This window comes from Gasterosteus aculeatus, chromosome 5, assembly GCF_964276395.1.
Source record: "Gasterosteus aculeatus chromosome 5, fGasAcu3.hap1.1, whole genome shotgun sequence".
Classification (NCBI taxonomy): domain Eukaryota; kingdom Metazoa; phylum Chordata; class Actinopteri; order Perciformes; family Gasterosteidae; genus Gasterosteus; species Gasterosteus aculeatus.
The window spans coordinates 13,520,017-13,532,558 of record NC_135692.1 but is presented as its reverse complement, the minus strand read 5'-3'; the positions used below and the strand labels follow the sequence as shown (position 1 = coordinate 13,532,558).

At 45.2% G+C, this 12,542-nt stretch overlaps 2 protein-coding genes across 2 annotated transcripts; one reads left to right on the top strand and one right to left on the bottom strand.

Annotated features, from left to right (window-relative positions):
• The first annotated feature begins 859 nt into the window (after positions 1-859).
• Positions 860-3,438, top strand: rbp4 (retinol binding protein 4, plasma). Its single transcript, XM_040175756.2, has 6 exons — positions 860-1,052; positions 1,270-1,372; positions 1,480-1,616; positions 1,746-1,852; positions 2,361-2,573; positions 2,772-3,438. Exons 1-6 carry the CDS (start codon positions 916-918, stop codon positions 2,816-2,818), a joined length of 744 nt encoding a protein of 247 aa, XP_040031690.2. The 5' UTR covers positions 860-915; the 3' UTR covers positions 2,819-3,438.
• A 616-nt stretch (positions 3,439-4,054) lies between these two features.
• On the bottom strand, positions 4,055-12,261 carry cep55l (centrosomal protein 55 like). The gene is made up of 12 exons (XM_040175751.2): positions 12,147-12,261; positions 11,380-11,592; positions 11,178-11,285; positions 10,333-10,488; positions 8,313-8,366; positions 7,770-7,923; positions 7,458-7,618; positions 6,968-7,161; positions 6,669-6,792; positions 6,495-6,566; positions 6,184-6,309; positions 4,055-6,039 (listed from the first exon to the last, which is right to left on the bottom strand). Exons 1-12 carry the CDS (start codon positions 12,258-12,260, stop codon positions 5,827-5,829), a joined length of 1,689 nt encoding a protein of 562 aa, XP_040031685.2. The 5' UTR covers position 12,261; the 3' UTR covers positions 4,055-5,826.
• Positions 12,262-12,542: the final 281 nt, after the last annotated feature.

The following is a 12,542-nucleotide window of genomic DNA, read 5'->3' as shown; positions in this document are numbered from 1 at the left end:
TATCACTGCACTGACCAATAATTTAAAACGCATGCAACGAGCCTGTTTCTTGTCTTCCTGTTTCTCAGCCAATCTTCATGATTATGAAATGTAGCCTCTGGCCAAATTCCAGCTGCTATTATTTCTGCTCAAAATGAGTGATTGCCCTGTTTTCCACTGGCTGGGCCTTTGGTTATGCAAGCTGCAGATGTTTTTGCCTGTGCTCTGCTCCTTTTATTCAATCAAGCGCTCAGAGGAGTGGCAACATGAGCTCAGTGCGAAAATAACAGCAGCAAAAACAACTGGAACAAATACAGCTTGAAAAAAGGTTTTTTGTACACATTATATTACATCATCAGGGGGTCCATTAGCTTGCTTAGCTCTGGTGGACTCATCTCTCGCGTAGGAACATGCACACAAAAACATTTTGGAGCTAAGTCACATCAGGTCGACGTCATTGGTGGCGTTTGAAACCCGAGACTTCGGCGTGACGTGATTATCTCTCTTTGGCGTTGGTTGAAGTGCACCTCGTCCGTCATTTATACAAACACAGTCACGAAAGGATCAGTTGATAGCAAATCAAGTCGACGGGTGATGCAATCAAATGGATGCTGCCGGGAAGCAGGTAACACCCACTGAAACATTTCAGTGCTGAAAATCTATTTTTTCCACGTGCACAAATGGGCTCATTGTGTCAATGCCTGCGCGTGTGTGTGTGTGTGTGTACGCACTAAAGTGTTTGTTTGTGTCTACAAATGCGTATTGTTCCAGATGTTCCTCTTGGCTTTGCTCGCAGCTGCTTTCACAAGACCAAGAAAGCATTGATTCTGACGGGACAACACATTTTTAAGGAACGCAGAGGGGTCGGCGGGGCCAATGTTCAGAGCGCACAAATCAATAGCGCCGGGGGCCGGCGGTTGTGTAAATGTTCGTCCAATGGAAGGCCCGCTCCCTGTGGGGGGAGCAGGGGAGGTCCCGATCCCCACAAGACGTTGTGCAACACTCGGCGGGCCGTATATAAGGCAACGGCTACGACAAGCACAGGGTATTTGTGAGCTCTCCACTTCAAACAGGTATGCACTGATAACGGACTTGTTCTTTTGTATCAATTCGAAAAAAGGATTGTGAAGCCTCCTTTTTTTTTTTTGCTCCTCTTCTTGTTATTCCTTTGAAGCAATCGTGATTCCTTTATTCAAAGTGTCCTGATTTAAGAGGGACAAAGGCAACTTTTTAGCAGCGACGTGGATGACCGGTGTCCCTTTTCTCCCCCCCCCCCCCCCCTCGAGGTAGAATGCTGCGGTACGTTGTGGCCCTCTGTCTCCTGGCCTCGTCCTGGGCGCAGGACTGCCAGGTGTCCAACATCCAGGTCATGCAGAACTTTGACAAAACAAGGGTGAGGACATTTTTTTGAATTTTGAATTTTTATTTTTTTATTAGTGACAGCTGGGAATGTAACTTCTGTTTAAAGGATTTTCATTAATGCTAATGGCTCTCTTGTAGTATGCAGGGACATGGTACGCCGTAGGAAAGAAGGACCCAGAAGGTTTGTTCTTACTTGACAACATCGTGGCCAACTTCGTAATCTCTGAGGACGGACAGATGACGGCCACCGCCGAGGGCAGGGTTATCATTCTCAAGTGAGTAGTGTGAAGGGTCACCTCTCCCCCACTTGAAGCCTTGAATTTGCATCCGCATGTTCCGTTCATCTAATCCATTTTGTCTCATCTTACGTAATGTCCTTTGCTCTTCTTTTTTAAACTCCCAAGCCAATGGGAAATGTGTGCCAGCATGTTTGCCACCTTTATGGACACTCCCGACCCCGCCAAGTTCAAGATGAGGTACTGGGGAGCTGCATCTTACCTGCAGACTGGAAGTAAGTGGAGGAGCATTTTTGCCTGAACAGGTCCAGCCTCGGTTTTCTGACATGGGTTTTCCTGGAATCGACAACAATAAATTCAAGGCCGCTGAGGCGTCGTTGATTGGGAGTCGCTGACATTACAGGGACTGTTGACCTCTGCGACGAATGTTGATTTAATTGAATCATCAACCGCAGCACTTGGTCCTCTGTGACCTGACCCAGGAGAGTGAATCCAACCGAACACTTATGAGGAAGTGTCACTCTCTAAAATATCCCCACAATCAATAACACTTTTTTGTTTTTAAGTCAAATGAAATCTATTGCAGTATTCCCAGTAATCTAATATTGATATCATTGCATCAGCTGTTTACCTGATTGTGGGAACTCCCATTCCTCTTCTATGATTGATTGACAGGTGCTAAAGTCCCTTTTTGGGGCGAAAAGCATACAGCATGAAGTGAGGTAGATCAATTTGACGCAAAACTAGACAAATTCACCAAAAATATAAACTCTCCACTTGCAGACGATGACCATTGGGTGATCGACACCGACTACGACAACTACGCCATCCACTACTCCTGCAGGCAGATAGACTCCGACGGCACTTGCCTGGACAGCTACTCCTTCATCTTCTCCCGCCACCCGACCGGCCTGAGGGCGGAGGACCAGGCCAGCGTGGTGCAGAAGAAGACGGAGCTCTGCCTGCTGGGCAAATACAGACGCGTTCAACACACCGGTGAGATCAGCTGAAGCCTCGTTTGTTTTTCTTTAAAAAAATAAGGAATTTATCGGTAATGGTGCACTCCCGTTAAAAGCACCCCCCGTTATGTTACCCGTTACCCACTTGGCTTGTTTGAGACCCTCACGTTTGTGTTTTCATCATCACGTGGTGTTTTGCAGTGAGAGAAATGTTGTGTGTCCTCACCCCCCGCAGGCTTCTGCGAGGCCAGCCAATCCGTCACTCCGAGAGTGGACTCGTGAGGCAGCCGACCGCGGGACCGTGAACCACCGTGGGGTGGGGTGGGGGGGGAGCTCCCCCTCCTCTGCCATCTTTGTAGAAAGTAGCCCCCAACTTTTCTCTTCAAACATATAAAAAACAAAACAAAAAAAAACCCCATCAAGTGTAACGTTAACATGCTGTACATAGAAACAAAAAGACGACCGTCATTGGTTTGTTGCCACCATCCAAAAAGGTCCCCGATTGGTGGAGGAGATTCTGGGCCTGTTAAGATTTTAGTGTCATTCTCAACGTGGTTCATGCGTTTGCGAAGGAATTTCCGGTATGCGGGAAACAGTGTTGCTCATGGAAACAAGAGCAACTTTTGGAGCTAGTGGAGCAGGCCAATGGTACAAATAATTAGTATATATATATATATATATATATAGCAAGTGAAGCTGGAACTCTCAGCAGCTCTGGACTATTAACACGATTATCACAAAACCACGTACACATGTTACTGACTTTGTTTTTACACTGAAGGTAATAAACCGTCGTACATATTTAGCTGTGTGCTATACAGGCATAGTCGTTTGGTTGTTACTCGATTATTTGATGTATACTTCTTGATCTAGTTTTGAAATAAAACATCTATAACGCGTTGGCTCATAACACTTTTTATTGCCTCGAAATACTCATCTGTATTGTAGGATTGGAAATGATAATCCATGTGGTTTGCCTTCGGATTCAGTCGATCAAAATGAGTCCAAAAAAACAGTACACGCAGAATTTAGTGTTATCGACTTTTAACGTTGCGGAAAAAAACATTAGCAAGGCAAATATAGGGAATGGGGTGTAAGTCAACAACTAACATCAAGGTTTTGGTGCGCCATAAACATGATTACATAACCTTTAATGTTGGGCTGCCACGTGGAAATGTGCGTTGGACTTTGTGTTTTTGCCTATTTAGCAAATACTAGCATTTCAACCAAGACAAAGAACACTGTGAACATTAACAACATAAAGGGCCGTTAGCTCAAAGTGCCACTGGGCTCGTCATCCTCGGAGTGGCTGCAGGACATTTATTCCTTTGGTCCAACTGTTTTCTACATAACACCTGGTCACTTTGCAGGTTAATTAATTATTCCATCCGACGCCTAATCCCTCCGTTGCCAAAGCGCAACAAGCGACCTCATCTTTATTTTAGAATCACGCAAAAGTTTGAAACATCCCTGGTCCTTAAATACACTCCGATGTGACAAAGTACGGAAAGGATCGTGTTGGAAGGGCATTTATATCTTTATTGCACACTTGTACAGTACATGGCAAAACAACTTAAGAGCCCATGATTAAAAAACAAACAGCAAAACAGCATAAATGTATCCAAAATAATGTGATAAAAGTAAAACAGTTATCTAAAAGATGACACTATAGCGGTGTCTGTCCGCCTTAAGTCTATTGAGCTGCATCGCCAACACGGCAGAAATAAAGGCAACTTAACCCCCTTTCCAGCGCCAGGAGGACCTTTTCTAATCCCTCGCCTTAAATAGTTTAGTACAAGGAATTAGCTCATGCAATCTTATTCCAGCCCCACGGGACTGAAGGCTGGAAAAGCGGAGGTGGAAGCGAGCTCCACCGGAGGGAAGAACACAAGGACAACCGGGCACCATGTGCAGAGGGTTTATAATCGGGCCGCAGACAAACCAAACGGTGGGTTGGGTCACATGGTCCAACACCACGCGGCCTTTAGATTGGAAGTAAAAACCTCGACGGGCAACGTTTGTCTACGATGACGACGGACATGTGAACACAGTGGAGAACACAAAAGGAGTGAACGCGTATCCTCCTCATATAAAAAAGGTCCTTCCCCTCAATACTGTTAAAGAAAAAAGGAAATATGCCCTCAATGTTACATAAACTGAAAGTGGAGGTTTACGGCTAGTAACTTTGTAAACTTTGATACAACACAACAAGTAACGCTCATGATGTTCTAAAAAAAAAAAAAGGCAGTCATAAATACAAAATAACAATAATAAAAGGGCAGTGATATTCAATCAGCAATGCTTACATTACCTGGAGGAAAACTAAAGCTATCATTATCTTGCTGGCATGAAAAGAAAAAAATCCCAAGAATGAATAAATAAATCCAAATACACACTAAATAAAATTCACCAAGAGCTTTTCAATAAAATAAGAAAAAAAGAGGAGCAGGGAGACCGCGGCAACAAGCACGAGGAATACTTTGGCCTCATGGCTTTCTGCTGGCAAATTAAAACTGCACTAGATTTTATTCCTCCATATTCATCCAGCGTGAAACTGACTATCCCTTGAATCCCATTTAGATATAAAAAAATAATTTACCATCAACTCAGTTATTTAAGCTGTTTAGATAATAAACCCACTCAAAGGAACCATCGGAACCTCTTGGAGTGCAAAGCTCACTACCTGCATTAAAGTGATACAATTAATCTGGTTTATGGGAACTGCGTGCGTGCGCACACACACACACACACACACACACACACACACACACACACACACACACACACACACACACCTGTGTGTGGAACGAATCTACAATGCCCATTATTGACTATAGTATCAGAAATGTGTATCCAGTGATCAACTGTTCATGTTACACGAAGCTGCAGCCAAATCAGCTTTAGGAACGGAAGAAGAATACAAGCAGCCTCCAAATAAGTTTAGATTACATATACACTAATATATATATATATATCTTACTCAGAGTAGTTGCTCACAGGAGTATTGTGTTTGTAGAGTATGCTTTTGATGAAACAGGCGTTTAGAAAACACAGCAGGGGTTAAATTACCTGAATTGATATTATTAGAATTATGAACCTCTTTGGCTAAAAGAAAGCACTGTCTGCTTCATAATGTGATCCATTCCTTTCTCTTTAGAGGCCAAGATATGTGGAAAGAATTAATAACGATTTGTGTTGTGTATATTGTTGCTTCTCTATTCCCCACTCCTGTGCCCACGCACGCACGCACGCACGCACGCACGCACGCACGCGCACACACTTATTCTAGCTCAAGCAAAGCAGTAGTCAATGTGTGCCAGGAGCTCCCTGTGGCGGCTGGTGGGATACGTCGCCCGACACTTTGGGCACTCCAGGAAACTCTCATCCAGGAGGTTGGCGGCTTTGGAGGGAGACGCGGGACCGGGGGGGTCGTCGATGGTGAGACGGCCAAACTCAAAGTTGTTGTAGGAGCTGGGCTCCGAGAAACGGGCGTTAGGCTGTTTCTGTGACACAAAACATTTACACATTTCACAAAGAAAGTAGTTCACTGTCGCGGGGGAAGAATAACACTTTGAGCTATTCGTGCTGTATTCATGAAATATGTATATCATGGAAAATGTGGCTCAGAGTTCCAGTAGAAAACTCACAGCAGACTCCAGTTTAGCAATCTGATCTCTGGCCTTGCGGAGCTCCTTCAGCACCTTATGTAACTGATGCTGCATGCCCTGACGATCAATCTTTTCATTCTCAAAGTCCTTGGTGGAGAGTTGGATCTGAGGAGAGGTTAGAAGTATATATTAAGAGGAGCGAGGCAAGAACTCAATGTACTCGGGTGAGTTGGATCAGTATAAATGGTTATCGGTGAAAGTAGAAACAAGACCGCACGGACGGGTTTCGTCCTCATAATTGTGCGATCTCTAATGCTGACATGGTTTTCTTGACACATCGACGGTGTTACCTGCTGCTCCAGGGCGGCGAGTCTCCTTTTTTCTTCATTTTGGCTCAGGAGTGAATTCTGCAGCATATTCACCTGTGGAAAAAAGACACGTCATGCATTGAAATATTGTTCTAGTCAAAACACACCCAGGACGACACTTCATTTAAAGCGCCGCAGGTGGAATTAAAGTGTCACCTGCAGTAGGAGTTCAGCGGATCTCTTCCTCTCCTCGTCCAGCCGGACGTCCATGTTCTCCAGTTCCAGTCGCATCCTGTCGGACCGCTCAGACGCGGCCTTCCTCTCCTCACACGCGGATTGTCTGGGTGCAACGTTAAACATCATTGGCGGCAAATTCATAAAAAGCTTATTAAATATGAATCACGTGCATTTGCACATTTTGTGGATCGTGTGAAAGATAAAAGACAGCCAGATGGAGAGACGAACATTTGCAGTTGGCCTTTCTCTCTGCGGCAACGAGGGCCGACTGGCTTTACCTGTTGCCGTGTCGCTCTGCCTGCAGCTGCACCTTCAGGTCTTCCGTCTCTTTGCTCTTCTCTTCGTACTTCATCAGAAATGAAGACAGATCGCTGCACTTGCTCTCGTACCTCCTCTGCAGTGCGGATATCTCCTCCTGGAGCCTGGTAACCGTCTCCCTCTGAGACTGCAGCTCGGCTTGAACCTTCGACGTCTGCAGAGCCGCGAAGAAAAAAAAAACGAGCACATTTCAGGACGTCCATTCGTCGCTCCGGGAGAGTTTGAATGAATAAGTTCTGAGAATGCTTAAATGCTAGCGGTGCAGAAATTCAAGTGGGTTATTGCAGTTGCATGAAGATTTGGCCTGCAGGGTTTATCAGGAATGTGAGCCACAGTACAATGATAATGATCTATAATGAATTATGATGATGACGACCTCATAGATGTCGACATTAGACAGAAGATATACATGTAAACAGTAATACAATTTAAAACCCCGTAGGCATTTACCTGTTCCCTCTGCACGCCGAGCTCCTGTTGTCTCCTGGCAACCTGCTCTTTTCTCTTCTCCAAGTCCTTCTGAACCCCCAGAAGCAACTGCTCGTAGTGGTTCTTCAGCTCAACCTCTTTTTCGGCATTTCCCGAGTCAGCAGGCGCTGAGACAACAGGCGCTGATGCAAAATAAAAGAACCGTCTTAAACACGCGTTGCAATTTAAACGTGAACTTTTCAGCGCTAGGCATCGTCCCTTTCCCTTTCATGTCGCATGCTGAACATGGGCTCGGTTTGAAGCAGCCAATTGAATCCCTCCCCCCTTTCTCACCGTCTGAAGGGGCCTCTCGTGTGGTTTGCAGCTGCTGCTGCTGCTTGGCCTCCGCCAGCTGCCGCTCTAGCTCCTGCGTGCGGGCCGACACGGACTGGACGTAGGCCTCTCGCTGCCGGTCGTACGTCAGCCACTGCTGGTTCTTCTCCAGCGCCTGGCGGGGAAGAGAGGCGCAGCTCACACACTGGCGCACACTGGCATCGGGGATATTAGCCCGCGTTCAACTCCGGGTTGCTCAGAGTTGAACGGCGAGTTCGTGCCCCACCGGCAAAACGGAAAATACCCGCCGTGTCCTCTGCTGGTAGCGTCCATTGATATTGACTTGGCAGCGCGTCCCTGGACGTTGAATGATAAACCTCGGATGATAATTTCATTCCCGTGGCTCCCGACGGGGAGTTACGGGATGAAATACTTCAGGAACGTATGACGGATGGGCCAGATATTTCTGTTCCAAAAGCTTCGGCACGGAAGCATTTTTCACCAGGGGGGGAGACTAAGCAGTCGCATTACAAACACACGTCGTTAATCATCCACTCCACTCACGTCTCTCAGTTGATCTTGTACCAAAGCCAAGTCTGCAGGAGGTAGCTGTCCATTCTGTAGAGGGAAAAGGACATTTTCTTTAAAAGAAAGAAATAAAACCAACTGTGATGTCCACAATACACACTTTACACGGCTCTCTACCAGTGTGCATTTTCAGTGTTACTGTCGGGTTCATTTCATGTTTAGCAGTGGGTGGAATTAACAGGCCATTTGGTGTTTTTGCTATTCCACTATGAAAAGGACTTAATTAGAGGGGACTTCTTAAGAAATACAACCAGTTAACAGCAGACACCGAACAACTATGCTGAGGTTGGTACCAATGAAAGATGCAAAATCACTTACAGGCCTGGAAATAAATGAATAGAACTATTTTCCACAAATGTTCAAGATGGCATCACGTGAAAGGGAGAACGTTTTGGGGACTATTCCCGGCCTGGACTGATGTAGAGTCACTTTCCCCGACATGCATTCCCTAAAAGACCACCCTGATAAGAAAGACTGATATTAACAACAAAAGCGTTCTCATCCCTTTGTAAAAAGAATCTTTCCAACCTGGAGTCTAAAAGCAGCGACTTGAAAACCAAAGCGTTATTGAGTTCTGCAAACTATCAGAGAACATTTAGATTCAACATTCAAAAGGTTTCCAGCAACCACAAGAAAAACCTTCTGCATCTTTCTAGTAAAATCTATTTTCTTTCTTCAACCCGTCCTATTGCTTTGGCTGCAGACCAAATAGAGCACAGGGTTCGATAGAAGAAAGGTGTTGTTATGTTCCGGTATTGTTGATAGCGGTGATGTTCAAAAATAGAACATTGATATCCTGTCAATAATACCATTTTCAATATGCAGAGCATTAACTAATATATATTCAAAAATAGTGAAGAATGTTGCTTTTAACGCGGGTGATCGCGCCCCAGAGGTAGACTCAAATGCAGGTTACAGCGCATTATACCCCCCCCGTCAACGATCTTATTACCACAGCACAGCCCCCCCCCCCCCCCCCCCTGGCCAACGCCAGGGCCTTTGCCGCTCTTTGAAACTTTTAAAATTGCGCCGTCGCCGTGGTGATGGGAGCCGTGGGTAGGAAATAGAAATTCTCTTAGATACAGTATATATATATATATATATATATATACACACACAGTAAGAGGTAATTGTAAGTAATAATACTCAAATGATATCATTCGTTGAGTTAAATTCCACTAAAACAAGCACGGTGTAAACAAACGTCGAAGCTCCCGTTCGACTGACTTACAAACACAGAGGTTTGTTATCTCGGAGCCTTTAGCCTTTAGTTCCCCAAGTCTCTTGCGATTTTGCCTCCTTGGCCTCGAGGAGAATCTGTTACAGGAGCGCAGTGAGCGCCTGCTGTGCTCAAAGGGCTGACTGGGAACCAGTGCTGCGCTTTCTCGACATGCGAGGAGAACCAGCCACGTTATAAAAACAATGCTGCAGAGTGTGTCACTCGAGCAGAGCTAGTGTGTGTGTGTGTGTTCCATTCATTGTGCTTTGGGTCACGCGTTCAGCTCTCATGGAGACCGATTCCCCAGAGTGGAGGGAATGTCAGCGGCTGAGGATAACGGAGGTCACACAGCGCCACCCAGTGGACAAAGAAATGGCTGCGTTTCCAAACAAGTGTCCTTTCATGCAGTGGTCACCGAAAAGAAATACAAGATTGTCCAATAACCTGATGCTGTACAACATTACATATCACAAGTGCATCTGATTAACACAGGAGCCTTTGTTACTCAAAGCGCTGACCAGAGACATATACACTGTCACATCAAGTCATTCATGTACCTGTTCTTTTAAAAAGCACCATCCTGTTACACTCTAGAGTCACTGGTGTCACCTAAAATGCAATTTGTCCATTTCTTTGGATAATTGTACTAATACAAGTCTACTTAATCACATCTTTTCAGCTCGCGGCGATTCAGATACTCGGTCATCTGGACGAGGGGGCCGATCAAGCTTTCCTATCTAATGAGAAGGTGCGGGGGAATGTGATCGGTCAACCCACCGCCGCCTGCGCTTCCAGGGACTGGCACCGGGCAGAGACGGTGGCCAGCTGGTTTTTCAGGTTGCCCGTCTCCTGCGACAAATTCTGGAACAAGGCGTCTCTCTGCTCAGCCTCCTTCTTCCTCTGCTCCAGCTGGGCCTGCAGCGATGCCACCACCTGAAACACACACCAAGGAGACCGGTGCGGGCATCAAATGGCAGCTGGCCCACTCGGCCGCTTTGTTGATACAAAAAGGTAATGACAAAGAGGCGAGTGTGATTGAGTCAAAATTAAAAAAACAAACATTGACTAGCATGCTATTTCCAAGTGGTGCCAGGACTGAGTATCAATTAAAGAGCAAAAGAAAAAGATGCATCCAACAATCGAAAAAAGGATTTTAGTTGGAAAAGCGTCAAATAAACAGCAAGACGTCTTATAAAAACAGATTTTTTTTCATAAATACCAAGTAAACAGCACACTGTGTTTTTAAGCAAATTTTTCCAGGCTGTCTAAACGTCCTTTAGCTGGGCTGCTGGCATAATGGGATAGAAGCTATTTCCGACCCCCCCCCAACTGTTTTTATGGCAGCTCAGTGGGGCTCCAGTACATTTCTCCACCCCTCCTCCCTGCCCCCCCTCACACTTTCTGACAGTTGTCTTCTGTCAGTATCACACCAACACAGCGCAGAAAGCGATAACAACCCTTCTTCACGTGTCGGGGAATGCGCTCAGGAGAACACACCAGTCCACATGAGCATCGTGTCCGAGCGGACGGAGAATGTTTAGAATATTTTACACGGGTCTGCTGTAAATGTGATTTGTGAGCGGTGCAGCTGTTTTTGGCAGCGATGTGTCACACGAAGATACCTCTCCTCCTCTGGCTGACAGCTGCTGTCGCATCGTTCCTAATTCCTGCTCCTTAACCAACAACTGCTGATTGTTTCTCTCTCGCAGCGTCTCCAGGGACAGGATCCTCTGGAATAAAATGTAAAAAAAGAAATGAAAAGGAAATCAGGCAAACGACGCAGCAACACACTGGGGATTCTGTGGTGACCTGAAGTATATTTACCTCCAGCAGCTTGATTTTGTCGGCGTCGGGCGGTTTGATTTGTCTTTTGGTCAGCTCATCCACCTTCCTCCTGAGGTGAGCGTTGTCCTTTCGGACCTTCTCCAGCTCCGCCTCGGCCTTGGAGGGGGAGCTGCTGGATTTGAACCCCAACCTGGTGACGATGGTCTCTTTGGCACTTTTAGAGGTCATGGCTGCTCGGTTTGACCTGGACTCCTAAAGAGGGGGAAACGAGCAGGTCCATTCGACTCCAATATTACGAGATTCAGTTATGTTGACGGGATTACATTGGAAAATAATTAAATCAAACTAATGGAAAGTTCTAAATACTAAACCCTTATGAAACATTCAAAAATAAACTATGAAGTGGGGGCCTACAGAGGAGCTATTATTATTTTCCTTTCAAATATTAAGATTAATATAAAAAATTGAAATATGCTTAACAGTTAAATAATGTCGATTAATGATGTGCATTAGCAACAGTTTCGATCTTTGCAGTAAAGTTATATTAATTTACGCCTTTAATAGTAGATTTACTCGTGCATTTTAAGCGTCAGAAATCCATACCGTTTCATTCAAAAATAATTCAAAGTAAACATAAATTAGGCAGGTGTCGCAGTAATAACACTGACAGTTCTTGTACGTTACAGAAACCTTTTAAAGCACTTTTCTCTCACTGAAAGATGTTAAACAAACTGACGTTAATGCGTTTTAATTGCACGCTTATAAATTAATGTAAACATCGATGAATAAATACAATATAAACTTACGAATACAGCGAAATGCAGGTAACTCGTGAAACCAGGTTTTTGGTAACGACAAGACCGTTTTCTAACCAAACGCTTTCGTTTCCTGAAGTTTGAATTGTAGCGCGTTGACGTCATATCCGTGATGCGCAGTGGGGTCCGTTTGTTTGTGTGACCCGGAGTGCCTCGACGGAAATTGCGACGGGCGGTGCAGTATGGAAAACGCGATTATTTGTCAATTTATGTGCCGATGTAATTTCAACAATGTTGGTGTTACACTCGATGTTCCATACAATTAGTGAGAAAGTAGGCTTTTAACCGTTTATAACGACTGTTTAATCGGTTTCACCCACACTTGACGGCTTGTTTCGCTGAATGAAGCGAGCGCACCATACTCGAGGCTTTACAACTCGTCTGACA

Bases quoted from the DNA above. Each gene is read 5' to 3' on its own strand.
- rbp4 (XM_040175756.2), top strand. From the start codon at position 916: ATGGAAGGCCCGCTCCCTGTGGGGGGAGCAGGGGAGGTCCCGATCCCC. The intron at 1,617-1,745 runs GTGAGTAGTGTG...TAAACTCCCAAG, and splicing joins GGCAGGGTTATCATTCTCAA to CCAATGGGAAATGTGTGCCA. The intron at 2,574-2,771 runs GTGAGATCAGCT...CACCCCCCGCAG, and splicing joins CAGACGCGTTCAACACACCG to GCTTCTGCGAGGCCAGCCAA.
- cep55l (XM_040175751.2), bottom strand. From the start codon at position 12,260: ATGACGTCAACGCGCTACAATTCAAACTTCAGGAAACGAAAGCGTTTG. The intron at 10,489-11,177 runs GTATCTTCGTGT...TGTGTGTTTCAG, and splicing joins TGTCAGCCAGAGGAGGAGAG to GTGGTGGCATCGCTGCAGGC. The intron at 6,793-6,967 runs GTAAAGCCAGTC...CGTTGCACCCAG, and splicing joins GCAGAGCGACACGGCAACAG to ACAATCCGCGTGTGAGGAGA.